At 46.6% G+C, this 21084-nt stretch overlaps 1 protein-coding gene across 1 annotated transcript in view; it reads left to right on the forward strand.

The window, feature by feature from the left end:
- Positions 1–21084, forward strand: part of pde11al (phosphodiesterase 11a, like) — a 392598-nt gene that overhangs the window by 268105 nt on the left and 103409 nt on the right. The window contains exon 11 of the mRNA XM_038797237.1: positions 12316–12462. Within this exon, the coding sequence (XP_038653165.1) occupies positions 12316–12462 (147 nt within the window). The remainder of the gene's footprint in view (positions 1–12315; positions 12463–21084) is intronic.

Raw genomic sequence — 21084 nt, forward strand, 5'->3', positions numbered from 1 at the left:
TTCAGCTTAAAACACATTATTAATCCATCACTATTCATTACGGGAATTTCCTGAAGCACTTTGCGTTGGTTAATGTTTCTGCTGTCTTATTACTGATGTAAATTAACTCTATTGATTACACTCATGCAGGAACAATACTAAGTAGATGAATAAAAATATGATCATAATTTATGAACAGTCATTGGAACTTTCCATCTGTTCCTCATGTGATAAAATAAACAAATATTAATAGAAAATAACCTTCTGAATCAAATGGGCGTGATCAAACGGCCTCGTCGCGCCCAACTTGGTGATGCAATGAGGTCATTAAATCTTGTGAGAAGGGCAACATGGTGGCACAGTCGTTAGCATTGCTGCCTGACAGCGCCGAGGTTCCAGGTTCGATCCCGGCTCTGGGCCACTGTCCGTGTGGAGTTTGCACATTCTCCCCATGTTTGCGTGGGTTTCGCCCCCACAACCCAAAAGATGTGCAGAGTAGGTGGATTAGCCACATTAAATTGTCCCAAAATTGGAAAAAATGATTTGGGTACTCTAAATTTAGAAACAAAAATCTCGGGAGAGGCCTCTCATGTGATCTGCAACGCTCAGAGCACCTTGCGAGATCTAACGAGGTGTTGCAATCTGGATTTTGCCAGATTCACATATTTAAGTGAGCCATTAAGCTAATTTTCTATGTCAGTGCCCAGTTGTTCCGAGGCCCGGAACGGATGTCCGTACCTGGGAGACCTCCACACAAGCATGGGCACAGCATTTAAAAATGGCGCTCCGAACGCTTCGCTCATCAGTGCAGGAAGTGAAGTAAGTGCGGCCTCGGTGGGGCGTTCCTCGCCAAGGTTAAAAAACACAAGGCTCCTGTTGGATAGCGGGGCAGCGCCAAGAGTCACCCCGCTATGCGCACCCAAAACGGGATTCCTTTGTCCGTTAAATCATGCCCAATATTGTACCCCGATATTAACTCGGAGGAGTGTTGGGAACGAGAGGTATCTGATATATGAGAAATTCAAATGTAAGACGCACAAGTATGTCTGTGGCATTTCAATCCAGACACCTCGGGCTGGATTCTCTGCCCCGCCGTGCCACATTTCTGCCCTGACCCGCTGGCGGGATTCTCCATTATGCCGGCCAGTCAATGGGGTTTCCCACACCATCAGGAAAGCCCCAGGCGCTGGCAAAACGGAGAATCACGCCGGCGGAGAATCCCGCCCCTCTTTCTTATTTTACTTCTGGTTCGGCAACTATTGTGTGGCTGCGAGCATAATGAGGGCTTTCATGATGCAATCTCAATTCTAGTATTTCAAGGGCCAATACAAGGATCAAATTTAGATGAGTTAGAAGAAGTAGAAAAATCAATTTGGAATGATCAAAAGAGTAATGACTCTCTTTATGTACTGCTGAAGACAATGGAGCCATAGAGTGATACTCTACCACAGCAATGGGAGGAAGAAACCTGCTGTTGATACAAAGAAGGCATTGCTAGAGGTGGACCAGCAGTTCAGTAGAAACATTTTGCCGCGTTACTAGATTCAGGATAGGAAACATTTTAATTACCTGACCAGGATAGGAAAGGTGAGTAAAGTTGCACATTAACCTACATTGTGCGTGGATATCAAACATTACCCCCCACCTCCACCTTCTTCACTACACTCCATCGTGTCAATCTATCCATTACTTCTCACAGCCAGCTGGCTTGCTAGTGCAACCATTATTGTCTTCCTGTTCAGTCTCGCAGCCTCATCTATCCATCCACCACTACCACTCACTCTCATCCTTATACACGATGCCTCTCCCTAATAGTCACCCTCTCTACACTCCCATATCATGGTCATAACAGTCACTTTTAGATCTGTTCCTCCTCCTATTTCAGATGAAGAGAGCATGTGAAAACCACAAGGGAGAAGGAGTAGGTCTCTACACATCAGCAACTACAGAGCAAGGAGGCATTCGATAAATGTGGCATCTTGGTGTCCCCGGCCATCAGAGATGGGGAGACAAGACCTGGAAACAGAATGAAATATAACACACACACATGTCATTCAGTCATGTTGACTTGAGTTCAGCTGTGAGTTAAATTTGACCATCTTAATGATGGCAATTTGCAACATTCTGACACTGCCAGTGCTAATTCATATCTCTCCTGTCCACCAGAGCCTTTTCGCACACACCAGTCAATGGACCATGTGAATGTTGAATCCTCAGTAGACCACTGAGGATTCCAAAGGTGCACAGTACTTGGTGATTAAATAGGTGGTTGGGTTTTCACATGGTGACTCATTCTTCACAAATGAGCAAGAGATGATAGTGGTGGCCGAGGAAGCAGCCGAGTCTGCATCACTGCCCTCTGCAAGCTCTACTCAGCTGAACTGAAGTGGTACCCAAAGACCATCGACAAAAAGGGAAATCATTGCAAAGCACTGGAAAATGTGCAATGTGCACATTGACCACAATTGGAGAGGGAATGGAGGAGTACTCTTCAAACATGGGTGGGTTGATGGCGAGCTCAAATCACCGTGGCCATTCAGGATCTGGCTGTCAAATGTAATTGATACCTTCAATATGATAACATATCTGAGCCTTGACTTCACAGTACCATGCTGATCTGCAACAAGTTACACTTGAGCAATTTGATAGCATTAATTTGATAGCAGTCAAGTGTGACTGGCCAGCCGGGATGGATGATGGCGAAAGGAGACATTTAAAAACATTAGAGTGTAAGAAATAGGAGCAAGAGCTGGGAGTTTGACACTGTGCAATTGATCAATAAGGTCAAGCTGAGCTTCCACATTAACTTCACTTCCCTGCATTATCCTCATATCTCTTGATTCCCTTAGTGGCCATATGTATCAATCTCTATCTTGAATATACTGATCTAGAACATTAGGGAGTGGTACGGTGGCACAGAGGTTAGCACTGCTGCCTCACAGTGGCAGGGGTCTGGGTTTGATTCCGATCTTGGGCGACAGTCTGTGTGGAGTTTGCACTTTCTCCCCGTGTCTGCGTGGGTTTCCCCCGGGTGCTCTGGTTTCCTCCCACAGTCCAAAGATGTACAGGTTAGGTCGATTGGCCATTGTAAATTGTTTCTTTGTGTTCAAAGGTTAGGTGGGGTTACGGGGATAGGGTGGGGAGTAGGCCTGAGTAGGGTGCTCTTTCGGAGGATCGGTGCAGACTCGATGGGTCGAATGGCCTCATTCAACACTGTAGAGGTCGGTGCTGGGACCACAACTTTTCACAATATACATTAGTGATCTGGAGGAAGGAACTGAAGGCACTGTTGCTAAGTTTGCAGATGATACAAAGATCTGTACAGGGGCAGGTCGTATTGAGGAAGCAGGCGGGTTGTAGAAGGACATGGACATGCTAGGAGAGTGGGCAAAGAAGTGGCAGATGGAATACAATGTGGAAACAGTGGCGTGCAGAGGTCTGGTGATGCCCGGGGCAAATCTTGATTGTATGCCCCAAAGACTCAAGTATAAGGCCTAATATACTGAGAAATATTATGAGAAAGGAAAACATTTTGAATATATAAACACAGATGAAACATGAAATAAACGCTTTATTCGATTTTAATATAAATCAATCAAATTTATTAAGTTCTTTTCCCCAAATGATACCTCCTGTCACAAAGCAGTAATCTTTTATATTAGCAATCACACCAAAATCAACGTAAATTAAACATGAATTAACAGGAAAATTGCAATAATATGACCGATAAATTACACATAGCAGATACAAAGACATGTCTCACACATTTCTCAGTCAGCCCATTCAGCACGTATCGCATTCATTTCAGCCACAATATCCTTCAAAACGTTGAACTTCTTCAAATCAAATTCCATCTTCATTTCTCTAAAGCTTTAGCACCAAGTCTCATCAAACACCGGCATTACTTCACCCAATTTCCACAAATATAATTTTCACAGTCGACACATTTCCAGATCCCTTCTTCTTCACAAAACCCTGGTCATGTGGGGCCTGTTTTTGCACTATGCCAGTGCATAAAGGGTCCCCAAATCCAGATATAAAAGCTCTGTTCAAGATCCGAGCTCCAGCAGCTTGCAGTCAAGTCTCTGAGAATCTCCCATTTATAGGACCCTGGGCTTTAAGTATAAAGGGTAAGAGGGCAAAAGTTAAGAGGCCATGATGAATCTTTATAAAATACTGGTTCTGTCCCAAATGGGTGCCCCTGGCCCAAATGTCAAATTCTGGGCATGACAGTTTAGTAAGTTGACAGCTATAGAGAGGGTGCAGAGAAGAGTTTTAAAATAGATCAAAAGATAAAGAATAAAGAAAACGCACCCATGGTGGCATTGCCGTCGATTCGGGAGAATTCGCGCCCTTTCTATTCCCGCTCCAGCCGCCGAGTGGAAAGCCGCCTCTTCAACAGCGGCGACCGAGTGCACAGGCGCGCTCCGGCCGACCGCGGTGCGCAGGCGTGCTCCGGCCGACCGCGGTGCGCAGGCGCGCTCCGGCCGACCGCGGTGCGCAGGCGCGATCCATTCTCTGCACGCCCCTGCCCCCATCCAATGGATGCCCGGGGCCAACGCACCGTCGGCCCCCCCCTCTGCACGCCACTGTGTGGAAAAGTGTGAGGTTGTGGCACTTTAGAAGGAGAAATGGAGGTAGATACTATTTTCTAAATGGGAAGATGCTGAGGAAATCAGGAGCACAAAGGGACTTGGGAGTCCTTGTTCACAATTCTCTTAAGGTTAATGTGCAGGTTCAATCGGCAGTTAGGAAGGCAAATGCAGTGTTAGCATTCATGTTGAGAGGGCTAGAATAAAAGACCAGGGATGTACTTCTGAGGCTATATAAGTCTCTGCTCAGACCCCATTTGGAGTATTGTGCAGTTTTGGGCCCCATATCTCAGGAAGGATGTGCTGGCCTTGGAAAGGGTCCAGAGGAGGTTCACAAAAATGATCCCTGGAATGAAGAGCTTGTCGTATAAGGAAGGGTTGAGGACTGCGGGTCTGTACTCGTTGGAATTTAGAAGGATGAGGGGGGATTTTATTGAAACTTACAGGATACTGTGCAGCCTGGATAGAGGAGAGGATGTTTCCACTTGTAGGAAAAACTAGAACCAGAGGACACAATCTCAGACTAAAGGGACAATCCTTTAAAACAGAGATGAGGAGGAATTTCTTCAGCCAGAGGGTGGTGAATCTGTGAAACTCTTTGCCGCAGAAGGCTGTGGAGGCCAAATCACTGAGTGTCTTTAAGACAGAGATAGATAGGTTCTTGATCAATAAGGGGATCAGGGATTATGGGGAGAAGGCAGGAGAACGGAGATGAGAAAAATATCAACCATGATTGAATGGTGGAGCAGACTCAATGGGCCGTGTGGTCTAATTCTGCTCGTATGCTTTCTGGTCTTATGGTAGAGATTCTATAATTCTATTCTATGTTATCAACAGTCCACTGGCAACAGAATTCCAAAGATTCACAATCCTCTATTCGGTTAGGTGGATTGGCTACACAAAATTCTCCTTAGTGTCGAAAGGATAGGTGAGGTTATGTGAATCAGGCAAGGACGTGAGCCTAGGTAAGCTGCTCTTTCGGAGGATTGGTGTAGACCTAATGGGCTGAATGGCATCCTTTTGCACTGTCGGGAGTCTCTGGTGATTCTAAGGGTTGATCACTTATCATAAGGCTGTGATTCCTAATTCTAGAGACTACAGCAAGAGAAACAACCTCTCGGGGGGGGGGGGGTAATCTTAATGGACGGGATTCTCCCTTTTGGGGACTAAGTCCCCACACACGTCGGAAAACGGGCTAGAATCACTCCGGACTTTTTCCTTGTAAGTCCAGGGTGATTCTCCATTCTCCATGGGGCTAGCACAGCCCCGGCATGCGTCCCGCAGCTCTGGCTGCCCAGGCTGCGCATGCGTGCGGTATCCGCAAGCGGGTCTGTGCATGCGCGCGGGTTCCGCAAGCGGGTCTGTGCATGCGCGCGGGTTCCGCAAGCGGGTCTGTGCATGCGCGCAGCTTCCGCAAGCGGGTCTGTGCATGCGCGCGGCTTCCGCAAGCGGGTCTGTGCATGCGCGCGGGTTCTGCAAGCGGGTCTGTGCATGCGTGCAGCTTCCGCAAGCGGGTCTGTGCATGCGCACAGCTTCCCACTTCGGCAGGGGCGACGCTGACATGGCGGACGGAGATGGTGGGCCATGCGGAGGAAGGTAAGTCGCCCCCCCCCCCCGATCGTGATGGCCCGCTGATTGGTGGCCCCCGATCACGGGCCTGCCCACTGCTGAGCCCACCCCCCCTAGAGTCCGCCCCCCCACCCAGGTCCGCCACCATGGCCGCGAGTCTGAGCTCCCGCCAGGTGGTATCAGATTAGAACCATGTCGGCGGGGACTCGTTGGATTTCAGCCCATCGACCGCCAGAGAATCGCCGCTGGGGGCTTATTCAGCGGCCCCCAACCGGCGCCGCATGGAAAGCGCTGCACGGCTGGCGGGCGATTCTCCGGTCCGAGGAGAACCACATCGCGGCGTGGCGGGATTCTCATGCCGCCCTGGCGATTCTCCGACCCAGCGCGGGCTCGGAGAATCCCGGCCAATGTTTTTGTAGTTCACCAAGTGTATAAGAAAAAAAGTTGGTGTTCTTTAGCAAAATCACATAAAATGTATTACTTTGCACTTTCTCCCATTTTTCCCATTCTTGGTTATTTTGCGATTATGATTATGACAAACCGTCCCTCCACATCGTTCTCAATCTATCTACAGCCGTCAACATGATCGACTGCATATCTGCCTTGAACCCCTGTCATGTGACATCCAGCTGGGTGGAACTGCTCTTGGTTCCATTCTTATCCATCCAATCATGGCATCAACTGCAATGGCCTCTCTTCCCACTCCTGTGTTATTGCCCCCTTCAATTTTTCAGCTACATACTGCCTCTTGGCGATATCATCCCAAAAGATTAACTACAGAAATGGCATTCAGCTGTTTCTCACCATCATCTCTCTTCACCCTTCCTCAGTCTCTGACTTGTCACATTGCTTGCCAACATCTAATATTCAATGAGGAGAAATTTCCTCCCACTAACTGTTGGGAAGTCTGAAGCTATTGGATGGGATTTACTAGCAGTTCACGCTGGTGGGAAATTCAGGTCCCACGCTGGCACGCAGGCTTCCTATCGATGAGGGGTGCTGTCAACAGGAATCCCATTGACAACAGTGGGACCAGTAGATCCCGCTGGCAGGCAGCCTCCACAACACCAACGCTCCTCACCCCCAAAAACACACAGCGGGGTGGTCGGTAAATCCCGTCCATGTCTTTGGCTCCCATTACAAACTCCATTCTTAACAACTGTCTGAAGTTGAACCAGATTGTCCACAACTTTAGTATTGTGTTTGGTCCCAAGATGAGCTTTCAAACACACATCTGCTCCATCAGTAAGATTACCTACATCCACCTCGGTAACATCACCTGACCCTGATACTGCCTCAGATCAATTGCTGTTGAAACCCTCATCCATGCTTTTGTAACCTTTCCATTTAAATGTAATTTCCCCCCTTCCAAAAAAGCATAATTATTTACAAGACATGTTCATGTTTAGTGACCATTCCCTCAGTGTACAGGATTGATAAATCTATGAGTCACTAAAGTGTAAAGGTAATCTATTGATACGCTGCGATCTTGTGATGCTAACCTCGTCTGGAGATTTCTTTAATTGCTCACAATGATCTGTGGGATTGTCATTCTTTGGCGGTGTCCCTGGTTGCATTTTGTTCTTGTTCCAGATGCAATCAGACTGAATAGTGATTGAGGAACTGGAATGGTTCTAATTTATTCTCTATTACGTCTCAATGTTCCGCCTTGGTGTGCAATGACATCATAGGACCTTGGTTCCGAACCAATCCTTGTCGCATTGATTGGTTGCACATACTTTCTGTGGGATCCTGGAGGCAAACAGATGGTCCTAACTGCATACTTGGCAGTTCTGTACCTGCATTTGTGTTGTGCACATTGGTAATATTCTCACTGGTTTCTGAGAGAGCAGAATGGGTAAGAGTAGGTACATTGGTAGGTATTAGTCTGTCGAACATGACCTCTGCTGGTGATGGAATAGTTGCACTTAAAGATGTCACCTATAGACTTGACTTTACAAAGCACTTCTGGCTGGTCACGTAGCACACTGGTTAGCACTGTTGCTTCATAGCACCAGGGTCCCAGGTTCGATTCCGGCTTGGCTCACTGTCTGTGTGGAGTCTGCACGTTCTCCCTGTGTCTGCGTGGGTTTCCTCCGCGTGCTCCGGTTTCCTCCCACAAGTCCCAAAAGACGTGCTGTTAGGTAATTTGGACATTCTGAATTATCCCTCTGTGTACCCGAACAGGCGCCGGAGTGTGGCGACTAGGGGCTTTTCACAGTAACTTAATTGCAGTGTTAATGTAAGCCTACTTTTAACATAAAGATTATTATTATATAAACATGTGTTCATCCAAACTCTGCTGTCCGCATCTAAATTCATTTCAACTCTTGTTCACCATAACCCATTCACTGACTCCCTGTCCAATCACACCTCCATTATAAATTTAAATCCCATCCTGGTTTTTAAGCCTCCTTCACTTTATTCCTTCCTATCTATGCAACCTCTTCCAGCCACACAAACATCCAAGATCGCAGTATTCCTCCAGTTCTAGTTTATTGCCTGTCATAATATACATCCATGTATATGATGGAGCGCAGACAGGCAGTGATTGACAAACAGGATGACCAGTGAGCACACAGAACACAGCAGCCAATCACCAGACAGGACACAACCACTATAAAGCCAGAAGGCACCAGTTTTCCCGCTTTCTCGGGATCCAGCTTCTGAGACAGTCAGAGCTCGTGAGCAACAGCTAGTAGAAACACCATGTGGTAGTCAGTTAGTCTGGTCAGGCTAGCCTCAGGTCTCCAGTCAAGTCAGCATAGTGTCAACCCACAATTAAGCATGTACTATAGTTAGATGTTAAATAAAATTGTGTTGCATTTCATCAAGTGTTGGAAGCCTGTCTCTCTCTCTACACTGCATCAAACGCCGTCCACATAGACTCAGCCTGCCCAACACATCATTGCCTGTCCCTGATTTTATTCACTATCGGCAGTTGTGCTTTCAATTACCTTCTCGCTAAGTTCTGGAATTCCCTTGATAAGCTTTACCTCCTCTTTATCTCTGTCTCCTCCTCTAGGGTAACCCTTAAAGCCTGCCTGTTTGATCAAGCTTCTGGTCATCTGTCATGCTATCTCCTGTGGTTTAGTGTCAAAATGTTTTTATTTGTTTCGCTCTTGCTAAGTGCCTCAACACATTTTGCTACATTAAAAGAGCTGTGTAAATGCAGGATATTGTTGTTGCTGCGGGGTGACAACTCCTGTTTGCAGTTGCTGTCGATGCAAATTTACGAGTACCAATGGGAGACGTGCAGGAGGTCAGTGGTTATTTCCAGGACTGCTTTGTGAGTGGTGTTGTGGGTTGGGCGAAAAGTAACCATTGTATGTGCTTCTAACATCAGTCTAGTCATGGTAAATTAAGGGTGTGTTGAGCAGCAACATGAGAAGTTGGTGCTGTATTGGCAATGTCACCATCCTCCTCCTCTTGCTCGTCCTTGGGTGTGTAAAGTAGAGAATATGAGCTCTGCATTATTCCTCCTACAACTCCGAACCTGTGCAATGCTGTGCAGACTGCAACATTCTGAGGAGCTGGTGGCGTAGTGGTATTGTCACTGGATTAGTAATCCAGAGACCCAGGACAATACTCTGGGGACCCGGGTTCAAATCCCACCATGATAGATGGTGAAATTTGAATAAAAATAAAAATCCAATGATGGCCATGAATGGTCCATTGTTGTAAAAGCCCATCTGGTTTACTGATGTCCTTAAGGGAAGGAAATCTACCATCTTTAGTCTGGCCTACATGTGACCCACAGCAAGGTGGCTGACTCCTAAATGCCCTCTGAAATGGCAAACCATTCAGTTCAAGGGCAATTAGAGATGGACAATAAATGCCCTTGGGTTTCTCTTGGGTAGAAGAGGGTATCCCTTGTCCCCGAGCATCTTCCAGACTCAGACACAAATCAGTTGGAACTACAACAAGGCTCACACACCTGCACAACCCTTTTCTTGTTGGTTGCACATCAGCTGCACATTGACGGAGTGGAAGCCTTTGCAGTTGATAAATACACATTGATGCTTGATCTAGGGATTCTTTGATAACCACATCCATACAGCTGATCCATGGGAAGCCAACCAGAGACACAGACCTGAGCCCCTGCTCATTCAATCTGGTATCACCACAAGCAAGGCTCGCATAATTAATGGTCCATAAAAATAAGCTTGCCTTATGCACTTATCATAGAATCGTAAAATAAAATCATAGAATCCCTAAAGTGCAAAAGGAGGCCAATCAGCAAATCGAGTCTGCACTGACCCTCCAAAAGAGCACCTTATCTGGGCCCACTCCCCTGCCCTATTCCCCTAACCCCACCTAACCTGCATAGCTTTGAACATGAAGGGGAAATTTAGCACGGCCAATCTACCTAACCTGCACATCTTTTGATTGTGGGAGGAAACCGGAGTACCCAGAGGCAACCCATGCAGAAACGGGGAGAATGTGAAAACTCCACACAGTCACCCAAGCCCGGAATTGAACCCGGGTCCCTGGAGTTGTGAGGCAGCAGTGCTAACCCCTGTGTCACTGTGCAGCCCAGCCACTAACTTGAAGATCCTGCTTAAGTCTGCAAGAGGCAAGCATGTTGGAGGCAGTGATCACTTTCATAGCCACCTGTAATGTGTGGTCACCTGAGGCAGCAGGGAGTAGATCTTCCCCTGCCTCAAGAGGCTGAAGATGACTACTAGCACCTAACGTGACAACCTGGGACTCTGCAAATGCTGCTGTCTGACAGCTCAACGAGCTCAGTCTTAGTTTACACATCTGTTATGGGTGCTGCTTCCTGCTAGCTGCATCCCTCTGCTGCTTCACTCTTTTCTGCCCTGCTCCAGGCCTGTCAAAAACAAGCTGCTGCTGCTGCTGCCGCTGAAGGACCAAGGGACAGGTGGTTGAAGACACAAATACTTGTAGTCGTCCTGATGTGATTCAGGAAATGTCCAAAGTGTTGAATGTAAACTCTCAGCAAAAGGTCTTTGTGAACTAACCCCTTCACACTCACCCGTAGACAAGACAGCAACTGCGATGCTTACTGCTTACTGATATGCCTAACTTTTAATCAGCCCCATCAATTATTATTGTGTTTTCACTGGTGCATATCAAAGAAGCCCAGGAATGCGGATATAGTTAAAGAATTAGAGTGACATGTGGAAGCCTTTCCCCCAACTCCGCCCCCCTCCAAGAATTTCCTGGATAACAGCTATACTTTATTAGATAAACAAGGGAAGGTTATTTTCGTCTATTAAAAACTTATGTCTAGATGTTTTGATCAGATTGATAGAGAAGTGCAAAGATTTCATGAAATTAAAATGTTTGAGATCTTTAAAGTGATGATCCTAACTCGGTTACAGTTATGTATAATCCACCCAAGACCTGCAATCTCCCAAGAGGCCCTAATTTGTTCAATGGGCTGTGATGTGAAATAAATGAAAATCGCTTATTGTCACAAGTAGGCTTCAAATGAAGTTACTGTGAAAAGCCCCGAGTCGCCACATTCCGCCGCCTGTTCGGGGAGGCTGGTACGGGAATTGAACCGTGCTGCTGGCCTGCCTTGGTCTGCTTTAAAAGCCAGCTATTTAGCCCGGTGCTTTGTCTTAACGATCCTCCATTCCTCCTGTGACTCTCAAACCCCCAGCTGCCAAGAGACTCGATCCTCCCCAGAGGCCCACGATTCTTCCTAGGTCCTCAGTCTGCTTTGCCTTGCTATTGACTAAAACCTTTATTTCCTCCCAGGGCTACGGTCCCTCCAAAATGCTCATTTTTACCAAACGCTCATGATATTCCTGGAGTCCTCATCCCTCCCAAGACCTGAGACCCTAATTTTAAGATGAGGCCTGTAATTTCCCCCTGATGTCAATGAACACCATTTCTCTCCTTTCCCCCAAGAATCTCACTTCCTTCCCGTGCCCTTGTTGCCTCCTGATATCCATACTGCCCCGCCTGAGACCCTTGATACCCCGCTTTCATAACTGAGCAAAGTAAGTTATGGGTGCTCTCTAATCTCTAAGCAGTAATATTGTGTTGATGGGTGATACCTTTACGTAAATATATTCGAAAGCACAGGTACTTCCAGTGGGAGCAAGATTAAGCAAAATCGTGTCAGCACATGGAAGAACATAAAGTACAGCCTTAAATCTGTCCTCGTCTACACTTTTTAACTGCTCTGTTCTTTATTCAGGCTGCAAAACTTCCTTCAGTGAGTGAGCTGGGAATCGGTAGCTTTTACTTCAATGATTTTTCCCTGGATATTGATGGAATGATAACAGCGTCATTAAGAATGTTCATGGAACTGGGGATGGTACAGAAATTCAAAGTCGATTATGAGGTAAGAAAGCAATATGTTAAAGACACCCATTCTGTACTGCAGTATGCATTTAATATTTTACAGTTTACCTCCTGGATCCTTCAGCTAAGTGTCCTGCTACATGGCCTAAAATATACTTTTTTGTTTTTCACTTATTTAATGATGGCATAGCCACTGTTAATAACTTCCTCCTTAAATGATCAGAAACAAGAACCTGATTGGAAAGCCTGATCCAAGGATCAATCATTCAATCTAATATATTATTTGCTGGACCAATTCCTTAAGGCAGCAGGAATAAGTAGCAAAATAACATTTAGCTGCGTAATTCAAGAGCATTTCAGAGTCAGCTGGAGCTTTTCTCTCTGGAGATTTTTTTCCTCTGTTTGCAGAGTCCCTATGACAGACCAAGATTTGGGACATCTCACTTGTGAACAAAATGGTGCTCTATAGCACTGATAGTTTGGCCGCAGCATGTGCCAGCCGGAAATACTCTGTGGATGCAGTTTTCTATCACTTCCTTTCCCGCTCAGCAGCCACCCAGACTCTTAATACAACCAGCTGCCAGGCAGGAAACAGGGTCAAAAAGTAGTATGGGGTCTTGCCGATAAATTTGGCAGGATCATTGCCTTCCTGGATTTCAAGGTTTTCTCTGCTCTGTTTCCGTCTCTCTGTGAATATTGGAGCTAATGTTTTGTCTTTTGGCTGGAAGAAGATCATGTGAAATAAAGTCCAATACCTTTAGCTGACCTCCTACTGTCTGTCAAGCATGGAAAGAGACCTAATTAATATTAATTTGTATTAAATTGATTAGCAGTAATTAGGTTATGGTTTAAATGCCTTGTCAACATAGAAAAGGAGCAGATGAGTGGGAGCTGACCCATTTTTCCAACCATTGAACAAGGTGAACTGCTGTACTGTCCTATCAATTAAGCATAGTGTCTGTTTCACACCTGCCCGTTGAGCCTCCTTTCATTGGGTTTCTGCAAATGCTGACAACTATTTCATGTATTTTGAATTTTCTTGAAGAAAGAAAAAACATTTGTCCAAATAAACAACTATTTATAATGAAGTGGACATGTCCCTTTAAATTTGCACTACATACTAACATTCCACATGCCCTTTTAAATTAGTTGCTGGCACAAAGCCAAAGCTGAGCAGGAAGCCTACACTACCTGTTCATGTTATTAATTCAAATAACACTGCAAAATTGCACACAGTGTGTTCACTGTATTGCAGACTAGCTTTAAACTGATACTTTTGCAATACAGATAAACCAAATCAGCTCTTATGTGGAGTCTAGAGCTGAATACCTAACATCCTATTGACTAAGCTTTTTCTGTCCCATAAAATGCTCTTTTTGCAAGTTGACTGCTAATTGTCATTTTGAAATTGCCATTTTTGTGCTGCCATTTTTTGTGGTTGTTTAATTCTAACAGGATTCCACTTGGCGAATCTTTTGCAAAAATAGCATTACATATCAATCACTACACAAAGCAGGATCTGAAGTGTTAAACTGCGTTTCATGTTGCTGCAGTTCCTGTTAATTACCCATAAATACTACATTGGTGTGCCACTGAATTCCATTCTCATAAAATTGCTCTGAAGTTAGTGGCAAATGATAGGAACGTATGAGATGCTATCAGCTCTTTCTTTCTTCATCTCCCAAGGTGATATTTCTTCTGTAACTTGTACCAGATAGAATTCAGGTCATGAAAAGCTGCAGGCTGAATAAACAGTCAAACCTAAACCCCAGTAATGAGTTCAAGAGGGACTCTTAAGTCCAGTGCTGTCAGAACTCATTCTCTTCCTATATATGTAGAGATAACTCCATTAATGACTTATGTTGGTTCTGGTGAATTTCAGATACCTGTGAGGGACATAATTGTTACTATCAAGCTGTCTTTGTTCCGACATCTATCTCATGTTATTGCTGCTTTTAGCTCAAGAACGTTAGTTCTGATATCCAGTTCTCTACGGTAGTGGAACACTAAAACAGGTTTAATATAACTTTTACAAAATAACTAACTTTCTCATGTCAACCAACAGGACACGTTAATTCTGATCATAATCACAACATCAACATGGCTTAAGATCAAAGACAGAACTGCGAAGTACAAATCCAACCCTAATCACTGCATTGCAAAACATCGGGCTGGATACTCCGTCCCAAGATGCCCAAAGCACGGTTCTTGATGGGACGGAGAATCAGGGAAGGGGGGATCCAAACACGATGATCTGACCCTACGCTGGCGCTGGGATTAAGGTACACAATCGCACGTTAATGGTAGGATGTAAATGAATGCAAATGTGTCTTAATGATCATTTGCATCCATTTAGGGAGCCCGGCACCCTAATCTCCGATCCACAGTGACTCTCTGGTCCCCTAGGCCAGGAATCATGTGGGCATGGCTAACTTCTGGTAGTTACAAGCGTAGCCCTGACATGGTGGACCTCGTGGTGGGCCAAGGGGGTAACTCCTACCTCCCAAAGTCCATCAGTGGTCCACTCTTTCCTTCCCCCAACCCACCACACAATGCACAACCTGCCCATCCGTCCTCTACCAGACCAAATGCCCCCCCTTCACCCCAGGCACACCTTTAATAGGGAGACCCCCCCCACCCCGGACCCCTTTACTACTTTACTATGGAGACCCCCCCCCCCCCCCCCCCCCACCCAGGACACCTTTAATAGGGGAGGCCCCCACTGGGACCCACAACTGGGACCCCATGATTAAAGGGACACCCTCCCCCCACAGGAACCTCCTGACTAGAGGGACACCCCCAGAAATGAGACCAGAAGAGAGATAAGTGTATTCCAATCCCTCAAGCATGTGATTGCAATGCATTTACCATTCTTTGTGGTTGATGTTTGTAAACATTAGGGTTTCAGCACTTAGAGTCACTGTAATTTGTTTCACTGCCCCTGTCTGGACTGCTCTCTAGCTTGGGGCAGCTGTCTATTTTCTGGGGGAGGAAGGGGTAAAGGTCTGAGGTGTACGCTCCCTTTAGTCAGGGGATCTCTGTGGAGGGTCGCTTTGGGTAGGGGGCATCAGTGTGGTGGTTCCTCTAGTTAGGGGGTCCCTGTGAGGACCCTACAATTAAGGGGTGTATGAGGAGGATTCTTCCTATTAAGGGGGTCCCTGGGGGGAGGGGGGGAATTCCCTATTTAGGAGTCTCGGGGGTACCTAGGTAATTTTAGTGTGGGAGAGCTGCTTTGCGGTGCGGGGGAGGAAGTGTGGCAGGCTCCGGGACTTTGCATAGCAAGGGTTACGGAATTGCTTTCCAATTTGCGCTGTCAGAGGGTTCGTACATCAGTTGCAATTCTCCTCTGCCGGAAGAACATGAGGCAGGATTCTCTGTCAACCGACGCCGGAATCGGGAAACGCGATTGTGTGGAGAATCGTTTTGACACTGAAATCGTGGCGGAAGCTGGTTTCATGCAAAATAGTAATTCTCTCGTGCCTCAACAGCGACATCAATGCGTTCCACTCCGCATGTACAGTAAACGCCATTGGCATATCATTAGCGAGCCTAACCCGGTATTCTCCAGTGCCTCCTCGATTATCTACCTCCACTGGGGGGAATTCCCAATGCACTTGTGCTTTTAAAAATTGGGAAACGGGTGCGGTGGCAATGAGGGAGAGTGAGGAGGTAGGACACGGAGGGGTGCGACCGTGTGCTGCCGGGCCGGACACTGGCTGGGCTTGTGTTTGGGGGGAGGGAGCATTGATTGATCCCCCCCCATGGGACTCAGGCCGTGTTCAGGTATGGACCGCCATTGCCGTGGCCTACAAAGCCGCCATCTTGCTGCGCACCCCACTGACCACCCACCATGGCCTTGGCTTTGCAGAATGACACCGGCCATATAGGTGCACCCACCGCACCTGTGCCCCACACTCCGCCATACCACCCCCCCCCAAACTGGCCGCCACCTGCTGACATCACACGGCCCACACAAGGGCAACGTCCACAGTAGCCCATACAAGGGGGTGCCAAATGGGGGCAGTGGAGCCTACTTCTGGCCTGGGCACTACCAGCCGACAGTACCCTTTGCAGAAGTGAGGCCACAGGCAGAGTGAGTTTCAAGCTTTAATCTTGGGAATTTGCTGCAGAGCGAGAAGAGGTGCTCTTTGCTTTTTCTCGTTGCTTTGTAACTTTTAAATCATCAGAGCATGGTCTTGCCCTGCTGCAGCAGAAGATACAAGGGAGAGAGCTGATTGCTAATTAGTGGGCAAGGTCGGTAAGTATTTACAAATTTCATCAATTATAGTTTGAAAATAGGTTTTGTGGTTTATAATCTGTAAGGGATTTAATTGATAGTAACGAGGACAAGCAAAGAAGGGCCATAGAAAATTGGATTTAATCTAATATCAAGCATTATCGAAAGCTTCAATTTAAAAGGTTAAGTAATGGCAGGAGAATTCAAAGCCTTGGTTTGTTCCGCTTGCTGCATGTGGGAACCGGGGACATTTCAAGTGCCTGAGGGCGGCATATGTGCAGGAAGTGTCTCCAGCTATAGCTCCTGGAACCCCGCGTTTCAAAGCTGGAGAGGCAGCTGGGGACACTGGAGCATCCGTGAGGTGGAGAGTATCGTGGATAGCACGTATAGTGAGATGGTCACACCGCAGGCTCAGACTCCACAGGCAGGAAGAGAATGGGTGACCACCAGACAGAGCAAGAAAGGTAGGCAGACAGTGCAGGAACCTCCGGTAGCCATTCTCCTGCAATACAGATATCCCATTTTGGATACTGTTGAGGAGAATGACCTCTCAAGGGAAAGCAGCATCAGCCAAATTTGTTGCACCGTGGTTGGTTCTTCTGCAGAAGGGAGGAGTAAAAAGTGTGGAGTGTAGGGGATTCAATTGTAAGGCGAATAGATAGGCGTTTCTGTGGCTGTAAATGAGACTCCAGGATGGTATGTTGCCTCCCTGGTGCTAGGGTCAAGCATGTCTCAGAACAGTTATAGGACATTATGGAGGGAGAGGGTGAACAGCCGCTGGTCGTGGTACACATCAGCACCAATGATATGGGTAAAAGAAAAGGGATGAGTTCCTGTAGGCAGAATATAAGGAATTAGGAAGAAAGTTGAGAAGTCGGACCTCAAAGGTAATGATCTCAGGATTAACCAGTGCCACGTGCTCGTCAGAGTAGAAATAGTAGGATGTATCAGATGAATATGTGACTGAAGAGATAGTGTGAGGGTGAAGGTTTCAGATTTCTGGGATATTGGGACCAGTTCTGGGGGAGGTCGGACCCGTACAAACTGGACAAGTTACACTTGGGCAGGACCGGGACTGATGTCCTTGGGGGGCTACTTGCTAGGGCGGTTGCGGGGGGTGTTTAAACTAATATGGCAGGGGGGTGGGAACCAAGGATTCAGACCAGGGGAAATCAGGAACAAGAGAAAAAGTCAGAAAGGAGAATAAGAAAAGTGATAAGCAGCGAAACCAAGGGCCTGTATCAGATAATAACACTAATCAATAGTAAGGAAGGGACAGGGTACAATAAAAGCACTAGCCTTAAGGTTTGTACCTGAATGCGTGGATCATTCAAAATAAATTGGATGGATTCGTTGTGCAGATAGATGTAAAGGGATATGATATATCATAGAATCATAGAATTTACAGTGCAGAAGGAGGCCATTCGGCGTATTGAGTCTGCACCGGCCCTTGGAAAGAGCACTCTACCCAAGTCCACACCCTATCCCCGTAACCCAGTAACCCCACCCAACCATCTTGGACTCTAAGGGCAATTTAGCATGGCTAATCCACCTAACCTGCGCATCTTTGGACTGTGGGAGGAAACCAGACACCCGGAGGAAACCCACGCAGTCACAGGGAGAAAGTGCAGACTCCACACAGACAGTGACCCAAGCCGGGAATCAAACTTGGGACCCTGGAGCTGTGAAGCAACTGTGCCACCATGCTGCCCACTTTCCATTTCAATGGAATTCATTTCAATTGAGATTACGGAGATTTGGCTCCAAGGTGACCAAGGATGGAATCTAAACATTGAGGGCTATTCAGTTTTTAGGAAGGACAGGGAGAAAGGAAAAGGTGGTGGAGGCACATTGTTGAGAAAGAAGATATTTATACAATATTGAGGAAAGATATTTGTGCAGATGATGTGGAATCTGTCTTGAGGAGTTAAGAAACACCATGCGGCAAAAAACATTTGTGGGGGTGGTATACAGGCCATCAAATTGCAGTGGTAATATTAGGAATAGCATTAGACAGGAAATCAGAGATGCATGTGATAAAAGAACACCTGTGATTAGGGTATCTTTAACCTGCATATAGATTGGGCAAGTCAAATTAGTCACAGTACAATAGATAGAGGAGGAATTTCGGGAGTGTTTATGGGATAGTTTTCTAGATCATTATGTTGAGGAACCAACAAGGGAACAGGCCATCTTGGACTGGGTGTTGTGCAATGAGAAACCATTAGTTGGCAGTCTAGTTTTGAGAGAACCCTTGGGAATGAGTGACCATAATATGATAGAATTCTTTATCAAGGTGAATAGTGAGGTAGTGAATTCTGAGACCATGGTCCAGAACCTCAATAAAGGTAACTATGATGGTATGAAGCATGAGATGGCAATAATGGAACCATTCAAGGAATGAAAAGGTGAACTCCAAAAGTTGGTTATCCCACTTTGGAACAAGAGTAGAATGGGAACTGTGGCCAAACCATGGCTTACTAAGGAAATCAGAGATAGTATTAGATTCAAAGAAAAGGCGAACAAATTTGCAAGAAAAAGCAATAGACCTTGCTGGTAGCGTAGAGGTTAGCACAAATGCTTCACAGCTCCAGGGTCCAAGGTTCGAATTCTGGCTTGGGTCACTGTCTGTGTGGAGTCTGCATGTTCTCCCCATGTGTGTGTGGGTTTCCTCCGGGTGCTCCGGTTTCCTCCCACAGTCCAAAAATGTGCAGGTTAGGTGGATTGGCCATGATAAATTGCCCGTAGTGTCCAAATTGCCCTTAGTGTTGGGTGGGGTTACGGGAATAGGGTGGAGGTATGGGGTTGGGTAGGGTGCTCTTTCCAAGAGCCGGTGCAGACTCGATGGGCCGAATGGCCTCCTTCTGCACTGTAAATTCTATCTATGACACCTGACGATTGGGAACAGTTTAAAATTAGGCAGACCAAGGGATTGCTTAAGGAGAAAATGCAATTTGAGAGCAAACTAGCGGGGAATATAAATAATGACTGTAAAAGTCTCTATACGTATGCAAATAGAAAAACATTAATAAAAACTAATGTAGGCCCCTTACAATTAGAAACGGGGAATTCATAACAGGGAACAAAGAAATGGCTGAGGAACTAAGTTTGTACTTTGCTTCTGTCTGCACAAGGGAAGACATGACTAATGTACCGGACGTTCTGAGAAACACAGGCCGGGATTCTCTGAAATCCCGGCCAACTGTTGACGTCAGCATCAAAACCGGGACGACCGACGCCAGCGTCAACAGGCCTCCAAGCCCACGCATTCACCCCTTCCTACAGGGCTAGTACGGTGCCGAAGTGCTGTGTGCTCGAAAGCCGGCACGACATGGCCAGCGTGGTTTCGCGCATGTGCGTGGGTTGCCGTCTCTGTGCCGGCTCCCGGGCAATATGGTAGAGCCGTACAGGGGCCCGGCGTGGAGGAACATAGGTGTCCCCCCCGGAATTAGCCCGCCCGCCTATCGGTAGGCCCCAATCGCCACCGTGGAAGCCCCCCCCCCCCCCCCCCCCCCCCCCCCCCCCCCGAGTCGGATCCCCCCACAGCCCCACCAGGATGGCCCCTGAAGCCAGAACTCCGAGGTCCTGTCGGGTGGAACCATACGTAACCCATGGCCCCCGACCGGCGCGGGAGCGACCGGGCTTGTGCAATTCCCACCACTACCACCCCCGCCGATTCTCCGATCCAGCACAGGATCGGAGAATCCTGGCCACAATCTTTAGTGAGGAGCTCAAGGAAATTACTGTTAGTAAAGAAATGGTTTAGGGGAAATTAATGGGACTGAAGGCAGACAAATCTCTAGGGCCTGATAGTCTTCATCCCAGAGTACTTAAGGAAGTGGCCCCAGGAATAATAGATCCATTGGTGGTCATTTTCCAAAATCCTTTGGACTCTGGAATGGTTCCTACAGATTGGAGGGTAGCGAATCTAACCTTGCTATTCAAAAAGGGAAGTAAAGAGAAAACAGGGAAATATAGACCAGTGAGCCTACTGTCAGTGGTAGGGAAGTTGCTGGAGTCCATTATCAAGGATTTCATAGCAGAACATTTGGAAAGTAGTGGTGTAATCAGACAAAGTCAGCCTAGATTTACAAAAGGAAATCATGCTTGACAAATCTACTAGAATTTTTCAAATATGTAATTAGTAGAGTTGACCAGGGAGAACCAGCGGATGTGGTTTATTTAGACTTTCAGAAGGCTTTCGAGAAGGTCTCACATAGCAGACTAATATATAAAGTTGCGGGTAGTGTCTTGAGATGGATAAAAAGCTGGTTAGCACACAGGAAGCAAACGTTTGAAATAAATGGGTCCTTTTTTCTGATTGATAGGCAGTGACTAGTGGGGTACCGCAGGGATCTGTGCTAGGATCTCAACTGCTCACATTATATATTAATGATTTGGACGAGGTGACTGAATATATTATCT

Source organism: Scyliorhinus canicula, chromosome 5 (assembly GCF_902713615.1).
Source record: "Scyliorhinus canicula chromosome 5, sScyCan1.1, whole genome shotgun sequence".
Classification (NCBI taxonomy): domain Eukaryota; kingdom Metazoa; phylum Chordata; class Chondrichthyes; order Carcharhiniformes; family Scyliorhinidae; genus Scyliorhinus; species Scyliorhinus canicula.